Here is a 27,069-nt window from a genome sequence, read left to right on the forward strand (position 1 = left end):
CCGTGGTGCGACATTTTCCAGCTTCTCGCCCTCCGGTTACAGCTGCCGTAGCCTTGCCTTTAATTTGCACGGGGGGAGGGAAGTTCATTGGAGTGGCTTCAAGGCTCACAAACTGTTGACACAAGGCAGACATGAAATGCCTCATTGAACCAACTCCAGGCCCAATAAATGCAAACAATTCAAAGCTGAAACTATCTGGCAGCTGCGGCTGATTTGAGAAATCTTTTGTTGTGCCAGGAAAATCTTTTCCTTCAATGAGGTTGTCCCTGGAATACATTAGGAGCCACAAAACACGGAACAATATCCTCGGTAAAGAACTTTTCTTCTCTGTAGTATCACTTAAGATACGCTGGAAAATTCGTGTCCTGTGGGAAGGCTGAGGAAACCCTGAGATGCCAGCTTAGGTTTAAAGGCCTGTCATTACACGGAGCTGTTTGCGTGAGCAGGCAGTGACCTACAGCTGCAAGCAAACACGAAATCACCAGCAGCAAGTGGACAAAGGAAAAAGGCTATTACACACACCCAGAAAGCATAAACACCTGCATATTTCTTCGGGATTAAGCAGCAGATTTACCATAGCTACATATTCCTGCTGGGTGGCATCAGCCACCACGTGGTTTTGCAGCACTTCTTTCTAAGGAGGTTGCAAAATAGGTGGAGGAGCAGCGACAGGAGCTGCTTCCCTTGCCCTGTGCAGATGGGGGAAGGCAGCCGTGCTGTATGGAGCCCGGCCAGCTGCGCCAGGTAAGTGCAGCAGCAACTTTAATGGGAAATGCAGGTCAGAGCTTAATCAAAGTGCCTTGGATTTCATGCCATGGCATTCTCAAAATGCTCCACCTGTCATCTCGGGGGAGATGTGGGCAGCTGTGGGATCTGCTCCTCCAGCAGCCGTCAGCCCGTGCGCACGATGCCGGGTTTCCCTTGCTGAGTGTCACCTTTGCACGGACACACGCGCCCGCACGGCACTGTGTCGTCCTGCTGCTGCACGGCTGCAGTGTGTCATAACGCGTGCCTCCGCAGTCATAAACGCCTCTGGAAGAGTGGCATCGTAATGAAAACCTTACCACAGGCTGCTCCAAGAGAAAGGCAGTCCCCAAAAGATCCACGGTAACGCCAGCCACTCCTCACTTGACACTGATATTTTGTTTTATAATCACGTTAATGAAAAGAGAGCTGTTTGCTGTTACAGAACATTTCTTAGAGTTGGCACAAAGTACAAATTCACTACGGATTTTTGTGACTTGCAGCCTCAGGAACACGGCTACTTCCCCGGAAAGGACAAAACCAGCTTGCATCCTCTCACTGACGAAGGCTGTGTGAATGCCACCAGTCAAGCTGAGCTTGGGCAGCTGCCCGAGCTTGCCAGCTTTCTAGGGGGGAAGCTGGTGGACAACGGGCTGCTGTATTGAGCACATCTACAAAACCGTACGTGTGCCCTCATGTTCATAACCACGCGTCTTCACAGAGCCTCTTTTCAAAGGGGCCTGACCAACGCGTGAGAGCAGCAGCTGCTTTCTTGGTGAACTGAATTTCTTGGTACAACTCAACGTTGTACGTTTTTTTTTTTTAAAAAAGTAATGGCTCTCTGATGAAATCGACAAAACTATCTTTCAGTTCTGTTGTAGAGAGCCCAACAACACAGCTTTAGCAAAAGGAAGCAGACAACTGCAGGACATTACCAGCAAAGCAGCAACACATGTGAAGCTTGTACTCGCACAGCACGTTCTAATTTAGGTGGGCAGAGTATCGTCAGCTCTGGCAGCCGTACCGTACCTGTCCCATCTGAAGCCTCCATGCAGTTAAAAATGTTTCAGGAGGTGCTTCACATTGCATTGCTTCCATCTGCCTGGTGTGTAAGACATTTGTGGTAACAAACACAAACCAGCCTCCAGTTGTGATTTGTGCCCATGCCTACACATTTAACCTTGGTTTGCTTTATTTTGGAACTGGCCACATAACAGCAATGGCTCAGGCTCCAGGAACACAGCTAATAACCCCAGCTGGGTGTCACCTGAGGGCAGTGATTTTCAGGGGGAATTCAGGCTTTGGTGGGCTCAACAGCAAGGACGCCTTCTGGTTTGAACAGCAGGACAGTATCGGCCACGGGTGTGCAGTGACTCAGATCTGCCTCAACTCTCCATTTTCCTGTGTGCTCTGCCTCTGCAGTTCCCTGTTGCCAGCCACCTGATGGAAACCAGTGCCTGTGAAAGAAAAAACCGGTACCACGAAACTCAGGAACACTACGGAGGGGGGAGGCACAGGCAAAAAAAGTGAGGAGGGAAAACTTACAGAGTGAGTTCTCCGCCACAAAATAAATTTCTTAGTACGTCTTCTAGTTGCTTCATTTTGTAGATGCAGCATTTCTGTTAGCCTTTTACGTGATCCCAGTATATAAATATGGTATGGAAAGACAAGAAGACAAGTACATATGTTCTGTGTATTTATAGCTGATAAAAACTGGAGTGCCTTGCAGTTTAAGAACCAGCTTTCACCCAAAAATGCATCAGCAGTGTAGCCAAGAAGTTAGAGAAAATTAGCTTAAAAAATTCCAGTTATCAAAAAATCCCTACTATCACAAAGGAAAGTTTTTCTAATGCATCATCTATTGTAACTGAAATTGCTTGAAATACAGCCAAACCCTTGTATATAAAATTTAAATTTGCCTGTTAGAAATAATAGGAGTTTATCAATACATTATGGTATATCTCAGTGGCCCTGTAAGATCCAGAAAGTTCTAATATGTTTCTATTCTACTACCACGTTTTTCTCTGTGGAACAGGAGGCAAAGATAAAAATGGGTATTTGGGAAAAAAAGGTCTGTTCTTGAAACTACAAACATGACATACCCATACATCGTTGTTAACTTGGTAGTGAAATCAACTAAAATGTAGGCACTGCATTGAATTTTGAATTGAACTTTTGAATTTTGAATTCAATTCCATTTTTGAATTGAATCCATTATGATTCAAGAGTTAATCGACACGCACAGGTCACATTACTACAGAAGCAGGATCCCATAGCCAGCAGCAAAGGTAACAAAGTGAGAACCCATGAACACAGTTTGAGGCACTAATGCAAGCATGGGTTAATTTCTGGCATTTTATTACTTACCTCATATTTTAGGGTGATTTGACCTGACTAATGTATAGGATCCCTAGTGAAAGCAAAGCTCTCTCTTATGGGGAAATCTGTATTGTGCTTTTTTCAAGGAGACTTCAGGTTTATACCAACCTTTGGAGATTAGCTTAGCTAGAAAAAAAGGTCTACTTGGTTTTGGTTGTTTTTAAAAAGTTCAGGTTTTGTTGCTTATGTTTATTCTGTATCACAAAATAAATGCATTGCACTTCTGCAAACAGATGTTAAACACTTTTTTTCAAGTACAGCACACATACACACACAAGTTTATATGGTGATAATTGATGACAAAATAGATCTTATCTCTTACAAAAAGAAAGCGTGGGTTTGTGGCAAAACTTTAGAAAAGGTGAAACAACCACCCAGTTTTTATAAAAAGCCAGTCTGGCAACAATAACAGATAGTAGGTCTTATCTTACTTGGCAGCTCTTAAGTAGTTCTGATTATTAAAAGCAACTGGAGAGGCCTCCCCAGAAGGAGACCTGCTTTCTCTTTAGTTATCCTTTATAAAAATATCAGCCTGCTGGACAATGAATCTGAAAATAAATGACATGTTGAGAACCAACATGTCTCAAGGTGAAAGGAGACCAATGACCATGTTCTTTCAATCATCCACTAGCTACTAAGCCATCAGTTATGATGCAGATGACAATTCTGAGGTCTGTGAGGAAAGCACTTGCGTGGTGTTACAAGTCAACCAGCTAAAATCACTTCAGAGATGTCACTGAAAAGTCCCTGAATGGTAAAAACTGCTGGTTGGAATGAAACTCTAACACAGAAGTTCCCATTGCACAGCACCGACATTGTTTGGTCCCCATTTACCTACCAGGTAAGATAAAAACACACAATATTTGCAAATGCTCACACCGAGAGAGGCTATCACCCCACATTGATTAAATTTAACCCAGAAAGTATCCCTTGGAGCTGAACGTTTCAGCATGGAGAAACGTGGAGTCACTGAGAAAAACATACAAAGGAACTTGAGTGAAAAAGTTCCAGATCTTCCTGTGAGGATCAGTCCAGTCCAGAAGCATAGTTCGCGTAACATCGAAATTCATTAGCTAAATTTCGAGAGTGTTTTGGAATAAACTTGCATATCTTCACACCAAGATGCTTTGCTGCCTGTTCCTCCATGACTGCACCTGCACCAAAAATAATTAGTATTTGGTGAGAAACACAGCAACAGAACGTTTGGACTTTTTGACTAGCTCCTCACGAATGCGTATGCAGAGAACCAGCTTTTTTGAGGGAGCAAGGTTTAAAGCAGTGACACCTTCAGCTCTCTGACAATTGAAGTTGTTGGGAAATCTAAATCAGAAAGAACTGAAGAAGCTCTAAGGAAATGAATGTCATAAAAGTTTCATAAAAATAGGCAGAAGGAAAGATCGGTGCCCCCTTTATAAAAAACAGAGATTTGAACTCCAACTTCTTGCTACTTGCCAAAGAATTACATGGTGGGGAGCCATGGGAAATGCAAACAGATTACATGTACTCCTCTATTTAAATAAACCACAGCGTGGTATTTATAGCTGCACATTGAGAAATCACTTTCTTGAGCAGTATTTGTCAAACTTTGTAAACTGAAGGACCACCTATCCATTTCAGGGAAAAAAATCTGAGAGCTATCCTTGTGCATAACTGCCATTTACAAGTAAACAAAGAAGTAGGCTTTCTACGTCCGCATACTATTTTCATTTTTCTCTATTTTGCCTACTTGGTCAACTGCCCAGAATTGTCTGCATGTATGGTTTTTGTCCTTTGTTGTTTTTGCAAAAGTTACTTGGATGTTTTCAGATGTTTTGTAATCAGATTACAGCCTTAAGAACCACCAGGACTAAGGCAGATACTCGCAGCCTCTTAAAACTTGCAAGTGCATCTTCATGAAGAAGGGCCTAAAAATGCGGCTGGCGAGTCTTCCAGTTTCACTGCTGCGATCACCGATTTTTAATTCCTCCTGCTGCATTTCAGTGCCTAAGAACCAATTACCTGAATCACAGTGAAGAGTCCTCGTATATTCATTCACATTACAATTTCTATATTTACCAGTAAGGAGCCAGTGATATGAGAAAAAGGAAGTGTATTTTTTGTGTTTTTCTTTTCATGGCTTAGCTAAAAACATCCCACTTTACTACACAAAGGCCATTCCAACCTATATTTGTCCTTCTTTCTGCTTAGCTCACCTTTGTTTTTCTAAACATACCGTAGCTGAAATCCTGCAGCTATGGATATGCTTAGGAATCACAAACTCATTGCACTTTTTTTTTTTTTTTTAATCTTTTTAGATTTTAATGGTAGGTTGCATCTATGCTTGTCATAGCCAGATTTCAAGCACTACAGTTGTAGAGAATGCTCCTTTACAAGAAAAAAATACATATTTCTGGAACTTTGCAGGATGTTTTTACAATTCTTCAAAAATTTAGTAAAACTCATAATGCCAAAAGAAAAAATGTACTGACTTAACGATTAAAATACACATCCCTTCAATGAAAAATAAAGGTTGAACTAAAGTATTCCAGTAAAACATTATCCCCTTCAGGATGCACATTCTTCCTAGACTTATAAATTAGTATTACTGAGTTAGTATTTTTTCTCACTTGAGTAAGTTTGTCCTTTGAGAGGGAAAACAAAGAGATGCTCAACAGTGACCTAAATATTTTATTAATTATACCTGTGCAAAGCAGAATCTTTCCTTTCGTTAAGTATCTGATGGTCTCTGCAGTCTTTTGAAGACACTCCTCAGACAGATAGGGCGGATCTGCTATTACAATGTCAAAGCTGTGTGGCAGGAGGTTTTCCGGTAAGTTCAAAGGGTTGTTGTAATCATAGAAGATAAATTCTTCACCATATACAGAAAACCTTCTGTCATACTCCAGAATAACCACCGAAAAATCTTTGTCATCCCGTTCCTTCAGTTTCTGATACACGCTTGGTGCACTAACACAGGCTATCCTGAAAAAGAGACAACAACTTAGAAAATCGATTTTAAAAGGCAACAAACAAAGAAATAATTGCAACAAAGACAATTCCATGAGTTCTTAGGGCTGCTTTGGGAAAACATTTTAAGCATTTGTCCCAGAAAATGTAAGCTATTCAACCTTAAATCTAACAAATAATTACTTTGTAAAAATCAAAGAATGGAGCTTTAACTACTCAGGCCATTACATGTTCAGCTTCCATGCCACACAGAGACCTTAACTACAGAGAAAAGCTTATTTTAGAACAAGGAAATATATTGAAATTTTAAGTTAAAATTGAAAAATAATCCTTACAGGAATAGGAGGAAAAACAAGTTTTTCCATCTGTTCTGCAGAAATGTATAAAAACAGAGGAAAGAATTAGAAGTCATTAATATGCTCTGGAGCTCATTATATTTCTCAGAAATAAAAAAAAATAATAAAAAAGAAAGATTTATAATAAACTTTGGCAAGGCAGAGGCTACAGCATTCAATGAAACACTAAACTGTAAGCTCAGTATGAACTATTACCTAACTAAATAATGGCATTTCTGCTGCTGCATCTCTGCCAACTGCTGAGGTACAATGCGTAAGGAATTAGACAGCACGCTCTCCCTGCATAAATGAAATAATTACAGAAAAGGCATGACAAATCTACAAAATAGACATTAAAACCTACCTGCCACCTTTCCCAGCTGCCACAATCACTTCATTAGCCAGGCACGATGCAGTTTCGTCACTGTACCAAAACTGGCTCAGTTGCTGAGAAAAATAACGCACAATTATAAACATCAAACCTGACTGTGCTATGTACAGTTAGGTGTTGTGAGTCCTATTTGAAGAAAACCAAAACCCACAACAATTTCTCATTTCACAAACTACAAAGGTGACAATTTTTCTGAGAGTCTTTTTACTTCTGTAAACCAATGGGAGGCAGCAGGTAGCTTACACTGTGTGCTTCCACAGCACTTACCATGGTATCAGGAAAACCAAGTAATGCAAAATCACTAAGAAGGTTAGTTCAAACCCTGCAGATGTACAGTATTTATATACTCTTAAATTGAATTACTTCCGTGGGAAAGGAAAAAAGAACTCGAAAAATGACAGCATAGAAGGAAATAAAGGATAAATGTACTAAATCAGAAGATACGAGAAACAGGAAGGGGAGGAAAAAAAAAAAAAAAAGAGAGCCCAGAGACAAATCCAAAGTCAGTCTGTTAGAAGAAAAAATGCAGCAAAATCCAACAAAATAAACACAACAACAAATCCAACAAAATAAACACAAATAGAAATACGATGTGAAAGGAAAGCACATTCAGCCTCGTTACACTGTGTTGCCTCAAACTGAAGATACTGAATCTTCAGTATCCTCACATGCCAGGCTGGAGTTATAAGTTTCCAGAAGGCACAGAGGCTTCTGTTGGCAGCTTTATTCCTTCTGTGCATGTAATTACCCTGATTTAATATTAAGGCAAATAAGCTTGCAGTGTTATTGTCCATAAATCGTTTTGCCACTCTAGGAACATCTTAAGTGTTGCCCTTTTCATTTTATTACCAATCCACAAAAGAAACCCAGTGAGGGCTGTTCCCCTGTAACATTCACTAACCGTGCTTCATTCACTACATTTAGTTTCTTACCCAGTTTTCTTCTATCGAGCCAACAGAATATTGATTAAACCCTTGGGAAGTCTTCGTGCCCTCCCTCTGCTGCTGTTCCAAATAGAACTCCTGGAGGGCAGCCAATGTATGGGCTGAAAGCTGGGGAATGTCATCATCATCATCATCCATTTTTCTAGACATCAACCAGAGGAAAAAAAAACTAATTAACCATTTTCAATAGTGGAAGCTTTTAATAACAGCCCGCTCTCCCAAGGCAAAGCAACATTTCCTGACTTTGCAGGCTTAGTCTAATAGCTAATGAGGAAAGCCTCAGAACAAGAGAAAAATATATAACTTTTCCAGAGAGAATTCAGGAACTGGTCCCTTTCTGTATCACAGGGTTGTGACTTGTATTCTTACAGGGATGTTGTCGTTACAGTTTGTTATACCCTGCATCCATACACCACTTTTGTTTCAGCTTGCAGGAAAAGGCTAGAGTGGATTTTGCAAATACTGTAGAAATTATGCCCTCCCCTCCGAGACATAACGATAGCTACTGATCATTTCTTGCCATGCTGAAGAGGCACACAGTTCTGACTCAAAAAGAAGTAAACTCTTGTTCTAGGATCAGCATCACCTGGCTTCACCTCTCACACCACAAAATGGGTCCCGAATGCCAGGAACCTTCAGCAGACAAGACACTCAAGAAGATGTTTTCCTAAGGTACCACTGTGTGACTGACAATTTGTGTATTTTACATGTGAGAACACGGGCACAGCTCGTACCCAAAGGGCACGGTGTGCACTAGATGCCGAGAGCAGCTGTTTGCAGGGGTCTCAGAGCTGGGCACCCCCTGCACCTCTCGGCCACGCACTGCCAGGCAGTAGCCCAAGCCTGTGAGTCCTTCCCAGAAGAGACGGTGCCACCTCGTGGAGCCAAGGTGACAACAGCAGAAATCAAGCATGTGAAAAGCATGGCAGAAAACTTGGAAATCCAAGATTCTTCCCTCAGGAAACCAGCTTTTTCTGCATCTGTTCTAAGAATTCATTCATCCAAGGACTTCAGCAGGAACGGGTGTGCACCTTCCTTCATGCAGAGGCCGTGTGTGGTGGAGGCTGCACACAAACACTTGCCATTTGAATTGTACGTAACTTGGAAAACTACGAAAACTTAATCTGAAGTAGAGCTGCTTACATTTGTTCCTCCGTCTGCTCTCGCCATTACAAGGAGGACTCCAGAACTCATGGCCTCCTCCCCTTCAGCTCCCTCCTGCAGCACTTCCCGGACACTTCCTAAATCTGTTTCTCCCTACTGACTGAAAAAATAGTGCCATTAGCCTGCTGCTGAGAGATAACCCATTGCTATTCACTAAAATATTCACTCTGCCATCCCAGTGACACAGTGCCTGCCACACGCCTCGAAGCTCCTGGCTCCTGCCGAGCACTGTGCCGGCGTCCCTCCGTCCCTCAGAGCCTGAAGGCCTCACGCAAGAGGGGATCCTGGATTCAGAGGGCAAAATGGCTTAGTTTGTTCTTATTGCTTGGTGAATTAACATAAATGCTTTGAAATTATTATTTATATTACTAAATTTCATATTATTAATATAGTTTCCTAATAAAATTACCACAAGTTCACACAGAACAGAGTTTCTAACAATGCACAATGCTAACGTCCATTTAGGCCCTGTACAAGAACCCTTTTTGCTAGGACAGATGTTCCAAGTTTAAAACTACTCTTCACGGACCAGACGATCTTTAAGGTCTTTTCCAACCTTAATGATTCCGTGATTCTATGATTCTATGACTTTCTTTTTATTAAGTGTATCATCGATGCAGTAATCTGTTTTTCTGTTATCCCTAAGGCAAGCACACCTCTAGGCTTTGACACTGAGAAACCAAAGCTGATGCAAACTTGCAGTTCTTAAGTCAAAACCATTTTGATTTTACATTCAGTGAACCCATACAGGCATTCGCAAGGATTAAATCTATGCCCGTGAAATGAAATCCTCGCAGATAAAATTGCTGATGAAGCGATTATCCATTGTTTCAGTGGATGGAAAGGGATACAACCACAGGCATCCTTTTTCTATAAATGCTCCTTTTTCATAGTCTTCCTTTTGGTTTGTAAATTAAAGCTTTAGGAACCAAGCAGCAATTAACTGTGAGGCTGCAAGGAAAGGTAACTTAGAACATATGGTAGAAAAATCATTAGGTACATCTATTAAGAATATCATCAAAAACCAAAACCTTTTTCTGAACAGATGTACATTGTCTACATAGACTGACTTAAGTCATCAGCATGAAGACATTTTCTTGCACATGAAGTACGTTAGAAAGCTATTAAAGTGAGTTTATGTGAACAAGACTTGTAAATTCCTTTGGCTTCAAGTCAGTAGAAAGTTGTACTACTTGAAACCTCCCTATAGCTCTCCCAGAAAGTATACTGCTCACAAGTCCAAAAACAACCCTGAAAGTTTTGGGGAGGATGGGAGGAAGCAGAGGAAATCCATGGCATCTCTAGCACTATCAGTAGGAACACCAAGTTTAAAACTTGCTGTGTGTTAAGTCTTCTTTACTATTAAGTTTTAGACTTAGTAGTAATAGGGCTGCATTTGCACCTAATTAAAAAGCAACACAATAAGGAATCAGATCTCCAAGAGGTTGGAGAAGTAAGGCTTGGGGTGAAGTTAAAGGTCATCTAAAGGATAGCAGGAAAAAAAGGGGTTAAGCACCTCTCGATAGAGAGGAGCATAAATAGGCAAGATTGTGTTCATGGGATAGATTTGAATGCTGCTGGCCTCTGAAGGGGCCGATTTACCCAGTAAATGAGAGAAATTAGTGCAACTGCACCGTAAGACCCACAGTTCACACAGTGCAGCGGGCAGGATTAAGGGGGAAGGTGCCTGCAGCCTCCTCAGTCCCTTGCCCCCTGCACAGCTGAGTCTGGCTCTGACCAGCTGACAAATGTCCAGGTAAACGTCGTTGCTACTGTGTGGAAGATCCTCAAAGAAAACAGAAAAACAAAACAAGAAAGAGGTAATCATAGCAAGTGAAAACAGTAGCACTGAAGACCCCAGTGCCTTGTCTACACAGGAATACTGTACAATTTAACACTGGTTTCCACCTCTCATGTATGAAAGCTCTAATTTTATACAGCCAAGCCCTAAAATAGAGAAAAAAATAAATAAGTTAGAAAGAACTTGTTAGGATGGAAAAATTAACTCAGAAATTCCTTCAGTCTTTCACAGTCTTCCCATACCCCGGTACATTTGGTCCATCCATACCTATGTGTAGTGGGTTTACGTGGCAAGGTTTTGGTAGCAGGGAGCTATGAAGCTGTGGTCACCTGCCTTTGCAAAGAACACTGCCTTTGCAGTGTTCTTTGAGCACAGAGCAGCTGCTGTGTGCCAATGTAACCGTGCCCCCATGCACAGATGCGTGGAAATGCAGACACCGGGTTTGCTGAGGCAAGGTGAGGCCACGTGCCTGTGCACCATTGCTGACCTCGTAACTACAGAAAATGCAGCCAGATCCTTCCTTAGCCCCTTAGACCTCTCACCAAGAATACAAATGCACATGCAACTTCAGAAAAGACTAGGGGCCCCTGGAGGAGCAAGCGCTGCCTGGGGGTGAACAAGAAGTCCTGACCAGAGGGACAGAAACATTATAAGGCTCAGCTGGGGCTCACCACCATAAAACATGGAGTTATTGCACCCTGTTCAAACCCCAGTCACTAACAGGCACAAGGACCCAAACCCCAGGTCTCCAGTGACAGGTGAGTGGCCAAACAGGAACTCTAAATCGCAGGTGGGTTTGGGGGGATCCTGTCCCAAACACAGTAAAAACGCAGAGAAAGTATCTCCCCTGTTGGAAACAATTACTGATGTCTTTAAATCCAAGAAGCAGCTGAGCGAGAGCTCAGCTTTTGCTCAAGTGTCTGGCAAGTTACCTGAGTGTTGCCAAATGTGCTTTCATGAGAACAACTGACAGGACAAAATGTATCAAGTACATCAGTCCAAAGTAATTTAGACACAAAAATCCCCCTTGCTCGCTAGTGTGGTCTAGCCAGAAGAAACTGAAAAAGGCTCGGCCATATGTACATCTGTTTTGTAGTCTTCCTAATGCGGACCAAAACTTCTCAAACCTCAAGAAGCTACTCGCTTCCTTGCAGTCAGCTGTGAAGTTTTGGAGCCCAGGTGCCATACAATGATCCAGCCCCTGAAGGGGATGCCAATTTGGGGAACATCAGAAAGGCAGACCTGACAAACCTGCACGCAAACCTAAAGCAGTTTTCTTGTGTTTCATCGAAGAGGGAAGGAGGATGTGTGAAGCACAGGCAGACCTGAGAAGGGCTCCACTGAAGGATCAAGTCTGGAGAACTTTTTATTTACAACCACACCAAAAGGTTCAAAAGAAAAGCTGTACTGGTTCAGATCAAAGGTAGATAGTGGTAATTCTATCTCGAAGGTAGCCGAAAGCAGCTGTCTCGGAGTGAGATTGAGGCACGTACAGGTGATACTTCCCCACTCCACACTCTGCCAGTCTTCAACTGTTTTCCACTAAGGATATTTCTGCATCTGAAGTGATTCTGTGAATGTAGTTCTCCAAAAGGCACTTTTGCAGCATCCCTTAGATTCATATAAAGTTCTTTAATTGATAATGCCCCCTTTTTAGAAGTTACATTTGATGGAAAACTGCCTCCTCTTGCTGTGAATGTGGCTACTGGCTTCACATGATGTGATACTTCCCTTACAGCAATAGAAAGCAGACATCAGAGCCCAGTTATTCCCCACCTCACACCGCTCCACATGCTGTTTCACAGACACCTGGAGGTCATCCCCCTTTCCTCAAGTCTTTCCATACATTTGCTGATCCTTGTTAAACTCTTCTAATACACCCCTTCTTTGGGTGAGGGAACTGGAATTGTAGGCAGTATTTAAGCTTAGGGTGATTACACACTTACACTATCCTTTTATAATGTTTTCTGTTAGATATTTTTAGGAAAATAAATAGAATATATCATTTAATGGCTGCTACCACACATTGATTAGATGTTTTTGGAGAATTACACACCACAACCACAAAGTCTCCTGCCTGAGTAAAGAATGGTTTTTAATGCGAATGTGATTGGGAAGAACTTGTGAAGAAACTGAAAAAGACTTGGAAAAATAGTGTCTGCAGGGGGGTATGTATGAGGAATAACTAACTTGAGAGGGGACTGGCAGAGCCTGTTAACTGTAAGAGGCATGAACATCACAGGCACAGACCTACTGTTGTGTTTTCCAAGGCAAGAACTGGCAGGCAACAAGTGTGGCCTCAGGATCCAGGTTCACCAGGACAGCAAGGTGCTGCCTGGCACAAGGTACAGCACAGCTGCAGAATCCCTCCTACAAGGTACACTAGAAATTGATGCTTGGCAGCACCTTGAGGTGAAACTGGAGAGCTCAGAGGTGAGGGGCGCAGAGGGTTACTCAGTAAAGAGACCCCTTAGGATTCAAAAAGTGACTGGGAGGCTGGGCGGCCACTGGAAGAAGGGAAGTGAGATACATCCCAGCCCGACCCGCTTGCTTTTTCACGAGCATCGTCTGATTTTTGGGATATAGAAGATAGCAGGTCAGACACAGAACTGGTTACCCTGCTATGTGTGCATACTAAAGAACTGCTCCTGACTAAGGAGCTCCTCTCACAGAGTGGCTGAGGTTGGAAGGGGTCTCTGGAGATCACCCAGCCCAACCCCCTTGCCGAGCAGGATCACCCAGAGCACATTGCACAGGATGGCACCCAGGCAGGGTTTGGATATCTCCAGAGGAGACCCCACAGCCTCTCTGGGCAGCCTGTCCCAGCTCTGTCACCTCACAGCACAGAAGCGCCCCCCCAAATTCAGCCAGACCCTCCCGTGCTTCAGTTTGTACCCAGTGCCTCTGTTGGTGGGCACAACTGAACGCAAACCGGCTCCACCCCGTCCCCCCATTACCGCACGGCACCGGGGATGGCAGCCCCGGCCCGGCCGCCCCGCGCCCCCTCAGCGCCCCCGGGAGGCGCAGCCCCGCCGCACGGAGCCCCCCTCCCTCCGGCCCCCCCCTCCCGCCATCACGGCGGAGCTGAGGCGCGCGGACGAGCACCGCGGCCCCCAGAGCCGCAGCACTGTGGCCGGCCCGAGCCCACTCACCGGCACCCAGATCCCTCCGCGCACGCAGGCCCCGCCCCAGCGTCGCGCGCAGCGCTGCCGGGCCCCTCCCCCCACCGCTTCCCGCCCTTTCTGAGGGCTCCCACCCGTCACCGGCGCCGCCCGTTAAAAACCCTAAAAAAAAAACACCCTAAAAAACGTTTTTTAGGGTTACAGCACCCACGCCTGTCCCCAGACGCCGCCCCGCGGCTCTTTGCCGTCGTTCCCCAGGCATTTCAACCCCCTCGGTGGTTCAAGAGGCTTTAACACGGTCTAATAGTGCTTTCAGGGCTGATCCCTTACAGTCACCTGACTGAAAATAAATAAATAAATAAAAAATCTGCAAAGAGAGCGTAGCGAGGGCTGGTACAAAATAATCGATTAACTTGAATTTTTCCAGGTTTCCTGATGCTTTTATCATGTCTTAGCTGAAATCCTACTCTAAGGCTCCCTTTCTTGCACACAGACAGAATTTAAGCTGTTTGATAGAGTTTCATAAGATAGCAGTTTTAAAAGTATGTTCTTCGTTTGAATCAATTCATTGCGTCATTCCCTTTGGGCATTCAAAGTTACTTCTCTATGACCCTGTGCAGACATGATGTGCTTTCTGGTACTCCTGCTCATCTCTTGCTGTCTGAAGACAAAAACTTCCTCACCACTATTTTTCTTTTCTTCATTGTTCTTTACAAAGTCAGGTCTTGCCATGTTATTTTGTTAAAAGCATTTTCATGACATTAGCGTTCTTATTTCAGAGTTGCTCTGTGACTGCCCTATAAAGACTTTTTCCTTTGGGTCCCCATACCTACTACCTCACTATCTTCCATTTAGAAACAGCACTTCTCATGGCAGTAGGGAACTGGGGGCTTGTTCATTTCTTTTTTAAAAGACAACTTTAAAAAGCCCGAACTTGTCATTCAGTGCATTACCCCTTGTCTGCTTTGAAAGGTCTTGCCAAACAAGGTCTCCATTCCAGCACGAAACGATTGTCCTGCATGGAGTGCACCCATACCCATCCGTATTACACCGCTGCAGTAATTTAAAACAACAAAAACTCTTCCATGCATTGCTGCACAGCGACAGTGCATCTGTGTAACATTACTGAATGCAGCAAGAAATCAGGCTCAGGTCCTAAAAAATGACACTTAAATATCATTTACCCATTCCATGCAAGTTTGTAAAGCATTTTATGTGAAAAAGAGTTACACACAAGGCTGATAAGTAAAACTGAAGGATGAAAGTACAGAGGAGGTTGGGCAGACACGTACGATCAGTCCAGATTTCCTGGAGCAACAGTCCCCTGTGCACCTAATGATATTTCTGTGCAGAACAGTTACAGAGATCACGTAAGGGCACATGGGGGGGCTCAGGGAGGACAACATCTTTTGGGTTGTGATACCAGGCACTCTTTGGCAGCAAACGCACAGCTCAGCACTGCTCAAATCCCTTACACGATGGTGCTAGCAGGAAAGCGCAGGAGAAGCTGGACTGACCCTGTATGAAGGAAAGTAAGTTATGTCTTGCAACGCAGATTCTTTGGGGATGTGAGGGCAAACCAACCATAAATATGGGAACACCATTACTAGGTTTTATTGTTTCTTAATTCCTTTTTGCAGGAAGGTGCTTCAAGTTAAACTACCTACGCTGTGGCCTTTCACCCGCAGACCCACGCCTTTCTTTGAAATACAGCAGCACCAAGGGCGTCTGTACGACTTCAATCTGACGATGTGGACCACCTCTGCCTTACTAATATATTGCTACTGCTCTGTGTTGGAGCAGCTCAGAAACAGAGTGTAAAGCAGTTTTCAAAAATACAGTCCCTCCCTGGAAAGTAATAGCAACTCGCTACTCCAAAGACTTTTTGTGTTTCCATGTGTGTGTTTTTCTTATTTTATTGTCAACCGCATTTTTTTCTTTACTGATGAAAGTCTATGCCTTTGAGTCTTTCTGGAGCAGAAGCTATAGCCACGTGAAAGAACATTAGTTCAATCTCATTACCTCATATGAAAATAGATTATCAAATTCCAATTGTAGAGTCTGCTGTTGCCACTATTTAAGTCTAAAAAAAGAAAGTCTTAATAGCTCTTTTCCCCCAGACGTTGACATTTTTAGGAATGGCAAACCACATTTCATTTGGAAGACAACCAAGCATGCAGTACTTAACCATAGGAGGATTGCTTCTAGTGAACGTCAATATAATCCTACATCTGAGGATGAGAAATAACAGAAATATTCATCTTACAGAACAACCTGCAACATCTCGTCTGTTTAAGAAAAGCTTATTGGTTCAACGCTGAGTTGTTCAGATGCAGATAAAAGGTGCCTTGGAGCCCGGTGGGGTAGGTCAGTGAGCCATGTGCATTGCAGCTTCCCCAGCACGTGGGGCATGCAGGAGTACAGGCTGGTAGCCAGCCTTATAGAAGCTTTCAGTCACTCTCTGAATTTAAGTACTGTAGGAAGTAGTTTTCATAAAGGCACGAGATACGTACTAACAAAGAAACTTGATGGAATTGCGTGGCCAGAGCCTTCTCCTGTTTGCTTTTGCCTTCTCCACCCCCCCCCCCACCCCCCCCCCAAGATGTAATCACTCTGCCATCACAAGAAGCAGGAAGGAAAATATATAAAATATATTTAGCAAAACCAGTAAAATTAAAGTGGAACAGAAAACGCAGTCAAGTAGCAAACATTATGTACAGCAGCAGGTTTTACACAGTTTTTCCTACACATACCTCTGTACTTATTTCACACACACTTTTTAAGGAGAAGAAGAAAACAGAAATAAGCTAGTGTTACGAAAGAAAACATTATTATTTTTTTTTCTGAACAGCAGGTGGGGTTTATCACTGTTTTTGCTTTTGAAACTCCAGTTCAGACTATATATATGTCTAAGAAAAATAAGAGGACACCATTTTCCCAGTCCCCAGATTAAAATTAAACTGTCCTCCTTCTACAGACCATACTGGTATCTTAAATACAGTCACGCTCATAGGATCTAGACATTATCTGGCCATCTTAAAGGATGTAGGTAACAAACATTTTAACCGAGATACAAAACAGGTATCTAATTTTTTTCCAGCTTTCCTGAGGCTGAGTGAAATGTTTAAATACATGTGCGCTTATCAAAATCCATGTTACAGTACATTTTTTTAACAGTAGTTTGTTAAGAAATCATGAAAGTGCATAACAGCCTAAAAGCAGGCAAAAAGTAGGTAGGAACAGTCTGTCCTTAAAACGGCAGAAGGACGCATGCCTTCCCCCAAGCAGTGTTGGTCTTGTGAGAGGACGTCAGTGATCTTCCTAAGGACTCCGAAGCGTGGCGGTGGGCTTTTGGTTTTGGTTTTCTTGCTCTGAGTTACAGCAATCAGGTGAGCGAGCACAAGCCTGCCAGAAGTACTGGTGCAGCACTAAAATTAAAGCCAACGTCCTGAAAATTTATTAAACCAAGTTACGAACGCAACTTTCATATCAGTACTTGTTTAGAGCCTAGTGATGACTTTCATTCGGTAAACAGCACACAGGGGGACGGATTGGAAGCGGCTCGAACACACCACAAACCCAAACGGCAGCACCCACAGCAATAAGTTAAAGCAAATCCAATGCACTCCTTCACAGCAGTGAACAGCAGGCCAGACACCAGGGGGGGAGAAAAAAGGAAGCACAGCACACACCAAGCTGCTGCCTTCTTCAGAAGACAACACGGGATCTGAAAACCCAAATTCGGTAACATCTGATAGATGTTAAGGTGAAAATGGCTGTTCCATGAGATTCAGATAAGAGAAAGAACAGCAGTTACACATCAGCCACAGTGGGTACCTGCAGTGCTTTTTGGAGATGCCAATTTGCCTGGAATGATTCCCAACATAGGAAAGATTTTATTATTTAATTAACGAACCTCACGCTGATTGCATCATGTTTCATACAACTCAAAAACAGCACTCTTTAAAACCCAAAAACCTGTTAATGAATTGACAGCATTTACTAATCCTCATCAGGATGAGGCCAGTTACCAAATTATAGGTTAATGCTTGTATTCTGAACGGTTTTTTCTTCTTTCTTCTTACAGTTTAGCTTGATTTTTATTTTCCACAGCAAGGATGTGAACTTTTTACTTTCTTCGCCTCCTGCCCTCCTCCAGTTCACATCAGACCTCCTCCTTTGCTGATCTGGCAAGCTCCGTTCGGACCACTGAGGTTTCCTACTTTTTTTGCTTATAATAAACGGCAATCAGTGAAGGAAAAACCCCAAATGCCAAAACCCCCAAACACCAACTTCGCCACATGCAACTGAAGCAAATGGAAATTTCTTAAAGGCAAAATTAACGGGTTTTGCATACACTTACAGAAACTAGTGTGAATAAAGGTTTTGTACCCAAGTCATTCAAGTTTATTCCAGACCTCAGATTTAAGGTAAAGTACTTCAATTTTCTACACGCAAGGCTCTTGGATACGCTGCTGTTTTTAATCTTGCCAAGCTGTTTTCAGGGATTTGCTCAAAATTACCTTAGATGTTTCCGTCCTTCACAAACACATTCACTGAACGAAGCCAGGCCAATATAAATACCTTGTTGCATGAATTTTACTTTCAAAACCAGTAAAATTTTAGTGAGACACAGAGCCAAGGTGTACAGCAAGCTGTCGCCACCACAGCTGTAGCATAGTTTTACTTTCAGGATTTGTGTTTTGTTTGTTTCGTTTCTAAACTTGTGAATGAATGAAAGTAAGAGGGGAACAAAACAAAATAGCTGTAGCTCTTCCAGATACAATTACATTATAGCACATTAGGAACTGCTGCCTTTCACCAAACTTTCCCAAAATACATCAAGTGAGATACTGTTGGATGTAATTTACACGAGACCCAATTTCAAGCTTGGAGAACATTTCTGTGCCCGCTAATCATGGACTGTTTACATTAAATCTGCACACAGAATTCAAGACCAGTATTCAAGACCAATATCAAGATCAGTATTGTTTCTGGGGGCACAAACACCCAATAACGGTGACCTGAAAAGTCACCATCAGATTTTTTTGTTTGTTTGTTTTTTTGAGGATAGAAATGAGAGTAATTTGCTTATATATTCACAGCCATTTCTGGTAGCTCACTGGTGCTCCCGCGTGAGATTCTCCTGTCATGCACCTGATCACGTTTTTTCTGTTGATGGGCAAACTCGTGCCTTAAATGCTGATATAAATCTAAAGTCACCCCATCAACTTTAACCAAACTACTGTTAATTCACACATCCAGAGAGCACAATCGTTAGCCTGAGTCTTCATAACGTTCCTGGGTTTGTTCCCACCATGAGGAGGCGTAACAAATGCTATTTCAGGGACTCATCACAGGTGGGATTTTAGGAAAATATAAACAAGAATACACACAAATCACACATGGCCAAACCAAAATAAAAGTCTTTAGTGGAAAACAATTTTATCCTCCTCCTGCTTATGGATCTTAAAAATACAGAAAGTGTTCATTTCAAAATTGAAAATTCAGTTGTGATAAGGCTTGATTACAGAGCCACTTCCCAAGTTTTATTGCAATAAACTGTGAAATATTTCTATGCAACTTCATATCTTCAACTGTACAGGTAAAACAATACTTGAAATTAACTAGCACTTCAATCCCTGCTTTTTTTTTTTTTAATATATAAACTCAACATAGTACTGAATTATACATTTAAAATATTTACACGTTTGACTGACAGCAGTACTAGCATTTATTGCCTTAAAGCTGCATGTTCACTGCATGGAGGTTCCTCATTTTGCACAAAGGGAACAAGGAAAGGAGGATAATCTTATTTTTCCTAATTATAAAATCTAGGGTAGCTCAAGGGGAGACTGAAGTGTGCTGAGGAATGCTATTAGAAAGTCTGTTTGCTTCTTAAAATCAATTTCAAGTATCAAGCTGTAATAGACAGGAACATAAATGGCATGGGTGGTATCTTTCATTTGAGGTGGGAAGGGTTTTCCCAATGTTTTGTAAGAACGGCTTAGAAGGGCATGGAAGGCAGGACAGGGAAAGGGAAGAAACAGAAAAGCAGAACCTGCTTTAACTCACTGAGGAGAACAGAAGGCCAGAAACACCTTGTTTCTCAGTTCCTAGGGCACCAATCAATCTCATATTTTATTTTTTTTCCTCTACATTTATTTTTAAGACAGGTGAGAGCTTAAGGCTCTAGATCAAACCGCAGAGTTTGCTTCATGATTAGTGCTAGGAAGCATTAATCTCATTAACCACAAGGAGGACTAAAAACAAATGTAAAGGTTTTGGGGGGGCCGGCTCTTTATATCTCAATTGATGCCACTAGGCTTTAGTTGTACTGAGCAGAACTTGAGTGACTAGCAGAGGCATGGGAGAAATGAGAGGTGTTTGTTCATTGCAGAAAAGCCTAAAAGAAAAGAAAAAAAGGCAAAAAAAAAAAAAAAAAAAACAACAAAAAACCTACCACCACAAGCAGCACTTGTCACAAGTAGAGGCACCAAAGCCCGAATACCTAACGCCTGTCCTCTTTCTATTTAGACCACAACTGAGGCACCATGGTGGGGAATCACGTCTCATTGAAGAAGAAACCACCACTTTAACTGGCTGTAACTGAAGCAGCTGCAGCACACAGCGAACATTTCTGCACCGCCGTAATTCCCAGTCTCGTGGAATACCGGCCTGCCGCTGCCTCTCCCATTTTATAATTATCAATCTTCTGTTTTCATCACAGTAAATCTTACACCTCACAAAACTAACAGTAAAATATTTAATATTTACAGAGCATTTCAGATCCTCAATGCATTTTATAGGCATAAGCTAATCCTCACAACATCCCTGTGAGGTAGGTAAGTATCATCACTATTTTTACAAAGACATGGATTCAGCGACTTGCCAAGGACCACGGAGGACCCAGTGGAAAAACTGATACAAAATTAGAGGAGCCTGGCTCCTACTCCTGCGCTTATATTCATCAAGCTACTTCCATAAAGAACACCCCTTCTTATGTAATTATTCAACTGAAATTACTTGAAGTGTTTTATAAAAGAAATGCTGCACTTGTGTCTCTGAATAGTTTTTACAGGTCACAAATTAGAATTTACATCACCTCCTAAAGAATTACATTTTAAACGGACAACTGACTGTTCTGAGCAAGCTTATTTTCTAGAACTACATGGCTTAAATACGAAGGGATCTACCCAAGTAAAAACCGGGGCTTCAGCAAGTGCTACGCACTAACCACGAGGTGACTGCGATTCAAACCCCTCTCTTTCAACTTGCAGGATTTGGACATGCTGAGAAAACAAGTTTCTCGTTCCTGAGGAAAACAGTGAGCCCTTTATCACTGAACAGTGAAACGCAAACTTCTGGGCACTAAGATGTGGCAGATCCATGTGGTAACTCAGCGAAGGTAGTTAAGGCATAACGCACGTGAAAGTGGAAGGTTAATGCAGTCCACTTCTCCCTGCCCACGTGTATCTGTGCTTTCGAAGTCTTGAATTTCATGAACCAAATGAATGGTCATGCTAGCCAGCAACAAAATTTAAAGGCTGAACAACAGAAAATTATTACACCAGCATTGGAAACAGTTCTGATGGTGGGGGAAGGGGCTGGAGAAATGGGAAAGAAGCTACTTGCTTTCTACTGTCGGAATGAAAACACTGGAGCAACGATTTGCTTTAGCAAAAAGAACGTTGTGGCTAGATAAATAATATTTGTTACAATTCCATCATGCAGCATTTATAATTCCCTTCAAATTGCTTTTTCTTTCCTTTCAAGAAACAGGTGCCTTTTTGAAACCATTATTCACTTTGCACAGTGAATGGAAAAATCAATGCAGTGATGCTACCAACATTTCAGAACAGTTATTTGAAGTCAGCTCTCGGGGTCTACTGAAAATGGTCTGTGCCTTTCCTGTGGACTTGAATGAGTTTTTCCATCTAGGTTTACAGCAACTGAACATGTAGAAGATCAATAGAGGTTTGTTTTGGATTTGGAAGGGATATATAAACCAAAAGATTAGGTAGAAGCAGCCACCTAGCCAGCAGGAGTATGAATTAGGAAAACTTATTCCTAGGAATCTTTTCAACAATTTCTTGGATGTCACCAAGTAGAGACATCTTTGCATTTGCTGTGAAAGAAACATAAAATGGCAAGGAAAGATCCACGTTGAACACACGAGAACTGAAGAAAGGAATTAAAACCAAGAAAGAATGTTGTTTAGCACAGCATTAAGCAGAAAAATTATACAACCCCCCTACTAGGACAGTTTCCCATTAAAATAGCATTGATTTTAAATTGAAGGGCAAAAGGAAGTTTTAAACAATCTTCAAAACTTGTCTTTGAAGGTAACATTCACACTTTAACAAGTTTTGATGGACAAAACATGCAGTGTGTCAGTGCTTGGTACACTGCAATGGGCCTAATTAGAGGAGTAATGGGTATGCACATCGCTTGGTTCTGAATACCATCTCAATTTGTACTCCCACTTACCAGTTACAATCCTCAAGAGAATTGCAAAATTTTAAAGTTCATAAATATTTAAAATACTGAGCCAGCTTTAGGGTGAAAAAAGTGATAGTGGCAGAGCTAGCGGTAGAGGAAGTGGTGACTGGACTTACAAGTTATTCAGTCAGATCCAAAGAAGTTGAAGGTATTTGTCATGATCTCTTTGAAGACTCTGGGCTAGATACAGTCTACATCATGACAAACCAGCAGCTCTTACAGCCACTTCTGTTCCCAGGCTTTACTGCCCTTCATTTAAAAACAACAACACAAACCACAAAACAAACAAAAGTTTCACAACTGCTGCCCAATGTAATGTACGAGCCCAGAAGCAGTTTCAGAAAAATAGCAAAGATCTACACATGTTAAAAGAGATCGATCTGCTGGGACCGTTATCATTTCTGCAAGTGCACAGGCGAGAGATTTTTTGAAGAAATGCACTAGAGATTCAGGAAAAAAAAAATAAAAAAAGAGTGCAATACTCCTGTTCTAAAAAACGATGCGAATTACCTTAGAAATAAAATACTAGTTGGGAAGGTACATTACCTAACAAGTTTTGTAGTCACTTTTTAATGTGTAAATCTGCTCATTCACATAAATTAAGAGAGAAGTATAATGAAGAGGTGGCTTTTTTAGCCTTGTGGATCCATGCTTCAGAGAGGTATGGGTTTAACTGAGAAATAAAAAAAACTTAGGTCACTTATAGCACAGTATTACAGATCTGTCTTTTTAAAAGTCTGGCTATTGTGACTAATTCTGAGATGAACAGCTGCAGAATGGCACAGAGTTGCAAACATGATGCTATACAGAGCCACGTAAAGGTGTATACTGTACATTTTATATAACTTTAAAAAACACATGGGAAACATTCAACAGCATAATCTAACAGAGGTCTTCAACAAAAGGGCCAACTTCTGCCTCCATGTATTTCCACAACAGATGTTTTAGTAGACATGCAACATTTGCGTTTGCTTCAGTTCCCTCTGGTGCACGACGGGAGATGAAATAGGCCTTGCTTTTGTGTTCATGTGCTACTCTCCCTTGTTGGTCCACTATACTCAGGGCACTGTTCTTTGCTATTGTAATAGCTAAAGTGCTGATATAAAAAGGATGAGCAAGAGCAGAGCAGCTGGGATGGCTCTGCAGAAGTGGAGCTAGATTCAGCAAAAAAACCAACCCTCCCCATAGCACTACACATCCCAATTACCTTTCTCAATTGGAGTCAAGTAAGCGTGGCCCTTGAGTGAAAGGGTTTGATGCCCCTGTTCTGGCATAATTGTTTTAGCTAATGCCCCAACTTTAAAATGATTGCAAGTCAGGAATTTACACCTTTTGAGTTGTTATTGCTTAAGCAAACAGTTCAGTGTAGAAATACATTGCAGTTGCGTGCAACCTGGATATGATTCAAAACAGATACTGAAAGTAAAACTACACGTGAACCTTGCGTTAGACACTCGATTCCAAAATGACACGTGTCAACAGGAAGGGCTGCAACAGGCACACAGCAGCTTAATGCCAACATCCTAAACCAACGCTGACGAGTCAAAACTTGCCTTAAATTTCTTAAGTATATGAACTTCTTTTTTTCTCTTTTAAATTAAGGCAATGAAATGGCTACAGTTCCTAAAGTTCGTTTCTAGGGGAACAAAAATATACACCTTCTTTCTTCTGAACTTTAGGCAGCAGAACGTAATGTAAAAACCTGCATTACAAAAACACGCAATGTCAGGTTGATATAGAAAAACAAAACTAAACACGAGTTAAAATACCATTTGGTTATTTTTTTTCCCCATTGGAACACAAAACTCAAACTTTAGAGAGGAAAAAATAAAGCTTAAAATCAGCGAAACTGTTCAGAGCTTTTTATGCATCTGCATAAAACTCTAACATGATTCTGGGTAGAAAAAAAATCTGCACGTTTATCTGGCCACTCATTTTAAACCAGTGGGGGGGAAAAGGCACTGAATTTATTTTTCATTGTGCCCATATCTGTTTGCACATATATGGAAAAAATTTCAATTCAAATTTTCTGTTCATTCTCTCCCACACACAAGGATGACAGATTGCAGCTAACACATAATAGCAGAAGCTGATTCAAAGTTGACCTCTCCTATTCCACTGTGTTATGTTCTAACTTCCAGGCTCTCTAGAATCTGAGATGGCTGCAAAGAACCCAGAGACAGGTACAAGATTTAGTCAGCATTCAGCATTTCTCAGTGCATTTTGCAGAAAGGGTCTAAATTAGGCATAGAGTTTTGTTGTTTATTTTACACAGAGAAGTCCACCAACATTTGCCATAAATTCTTCTAAACTCTTTAAGAAGGCCATCTTCTGCTTACGGTCCAGTGTAGGAGGAGTGCTGCTTGCAGTAAGCTTGTTGAAGGCATCTGCTAATCGCTGGTAAATTACCGGATCTTGTTGAGTTGATAGCAATGTTTCAACTAGCTCTGAATATTCAGCCTGTTAAATAAACACAAGACCTATTAACTTAAAAAAAAGCAAAAAAAGTACAATATATACAGCTTCTCTCATCAGGACAAGATCCAGAATTAAAAGCTGTGACAGAAAACTCTCAGTACCTCTCCACCTATTATCCAGTTTCACCAACTACCACACTAGAAGCAACTACAGACTTGCAGCCTTTCACCTTCTCCAAAACAGATAAAAGTCTTTCAACTAGACCAGGTTTTAAGTCTTCTGAGCTTGGCCACTGTCCTCTGAAGTGTAGAGTAAGAAAATCTTAAGCATCCCCTTCGAAGTCCTTCCTGCCTTTTAGCATATGCTCATTCACATAAATGGCACTTCTCTTCCTTCACACCTGCCCCATGCTCAGTGTGCCATACCAACCCTTTCCTCCCACAGTTTTCCTTTTTTCTAGATTCCCTTCCCTTCCTTAGGACAGATGGCTTAGATTCCTTTCTAAGAGTTTCCCACTTATGCTTACTCAGACAGCAATAGAAAACAAAGAAACACGTTAAGCAACTAGAAAGAGAGTAAAAGTTTGGTTGAGGGTTTTGAGAACAGTAAAATGATCGCTGTTCAGAGTAACAGGCTCCTCCACTGCTGCAGGGAACAGGTAGCTACACACAGCTCCTAAAGAAGACTTAACAGAGACTACGGAGGCTGGAGCAGCAGGGGATGAGAATCTGTCACCATCCCGGGGGTGTTCAACGAACGGTTGGACGTGGTGCTTAGGGACATGGTTTAGTGGGTGACATTGGTGGTAGGGGGGTGGTTGGACCAGATGATCTTGGAGGGCTTTTCCAACCTTTGTGATTCTGTGATCCTATGATCATTTTGGAGGTTTTGAAGACACAGCTGGGAAAATCCCTGAGCAAACCATTCTGAATTCAGCATTGACCCCACTTTGAGCAAGAAGTTGGACTACAGATCTCCTGAGGGTCCCTTCCAACCTGAATGATTCTACAATTTGGCAAATGCACAGTAATTAACCATTCTCCATCAAAAAGTGAGTAATGTTCAGGGTTCTTAAGTGTTTAAATGTCATACCTGATGCAAGCACACTAATGTGTAGAATGCTTCACCTGCTGCAGTTGTCATTTCTGTATTGTGCTTCTGAAGTACCAGCATATCAAAGACCATCTGAAATCACAAACCAAAAGCTGTTTCAGAAGTGTAAACTTAACTTCCTGCTTTATAAACACCTGCTGTTGAACTTCATATCTTCACTTCCAATAATAATGAATGTGTATTCACAAACATCCAAGATTTTGGTTTGCTTGCTTATTTTTTAAATTTAGGCATCGGTAACTGGAAACTAAATTATTTTAGAAGTTGAGCTTTTGCTTACTGGCACTAATTCATGCCTCAAAGCACTGAAACCTATTGTTGACTTATATGTGGTCTTCAAAGAGAAGCAACATCTCTTGTATTTTTCAACAAAAGCTGCAAATAACTCAGAGAAAGAATGAAGAAAAGCTTTTGCTCTTCCAGTAAAACCAGGAGTTTGTTCCTCAAGTTTTGGAACCTCCTACAGCTTACAGAAAGTTAAACAGGGAATAGAAAATAAGAATGATTTTAAAACTTCACTAAAATAGTGAAAATTTGAGAAAAAGGCAGAAGGCTATGTTAAGCTAGAAGAAATAAAGAGATGAATAAAATTATTTAAGGTGTTTCTTATTCTCTTAGCTTCACTGATGTGAGCTCTTAATAAGAAGTCCTCAAAGTCTGAATGTCAGCTCAGTAAGAAAATATGTCTTAAGCAAAACTGAAGTATTTACTGCAATCAGGAGAGACAAGTATACAAGTTCCCCAATTACTTCTTGTCCCCATTAGCAATTAGCAAGATGCTGGCTGCTATTAGATTAATTGGAAATTTAATGAGACAGAGGGGATGGTTCTTAAAGGCAACTGACAAGTATGACAGTGGATTAAGAAAAAAAAAAAAGCTTAATTTATTGGATAAATTGAATAAATGGCAGCATTTTCCTTTCTTCATAGTATACCCAATTATGCTCGCTCTTCTGCCTCTTGTTTTAGTACTCTACCTAGCCTTTTATTTGGCAGCTTTTTATTTGACAGCTTTCACAGTAAATTTAAGTGGTGAAACTGTCAGAGTCATTCTAGAACTCAAGTACAGAGCATAAATAAAAATAAATTGCATTCTGAGGTGCTCAGATTTTTTGCTGAATGGTGAAAAGTCATTTTCTCCTCTACACCTCTATCCTTTGCAACATAGTCCAATGTCTCTGGTCCTCCATGTTCTTCTTCCAGTGCCAGT

At 41.6% G+C, this 27,069-nt stretch overlaps 2 protein-coding genes across 2 annotated transcripts in view; both read right to left on the reverse strand.

The window, feature by feature from the left end:
- Positions 1 to 3,306: 3,306 nt before the first annotated feature.
- Positions 3,307 to 13,878, reverse strand: EEF1AKMT1 (EEF1A lysine methyltransferase 1). Its single transcript, XM_084283258.1, has 5 exons — positions 13,857 to 13,878; positions 7,728 to 7,881; positions 6,769 to 6,851; positions 5,804 to 6,084; positions 3,307 to 4,277 (listed from the first exon to the last, which is right to left on the reverse strand). The coding sequence occupies exons 2-5, from the start codon at positions 7,875 to 7,877 to the stop codon at positions 4,150 to 4,152; spliced, it is 642 nt and encodes a 213-aa protein (XP_084139384.1). The 5' UTR covers positions 7,878 to 7,881; positions 13,857 to 13,878; the 3' UTR covers positions 3,307 to 4,149.
- Positions 13,879 to 19,241: 5,363 nt separating this feature from the next.
- XPO4 (exportin 4) overlaps positions 19,242 to 27,069 on the reverse strand; it is a 78,742-nt gene continuing 70,914 nt past the window's right edge. The window contains exons 22-23 of the mRNA XM_084284187.1: positions 25,839 to 25,931; positions 19,242 to 24,788 (exon numbers count right to left, since the gene is read on the reverse strand). Of these exons, the coding sequence (XP_084140313.1) occupies positions 24,591 to 24,788; positions 25,839 to 25,931 (291 nt within the window). The 3' untranslated portion in view covers positions 19,242 to 24,590. The remainder of the gene's footprint in view (positions 24,789 to 25,838; positions 25,932 to 27,069) is intronic.

The sequence above is a fragment of the Netta rufina genome (assembly GCF_964035555.1).
Source record: "Netta rufina genome assembly, chromosome: 1".
Taxonomy (NCBI): domain Eukaryota; kingdom Metazoa; phylum Chordata; class Aves; order Anseriformes; family Anatidae; genus Netta; species Netta rufina.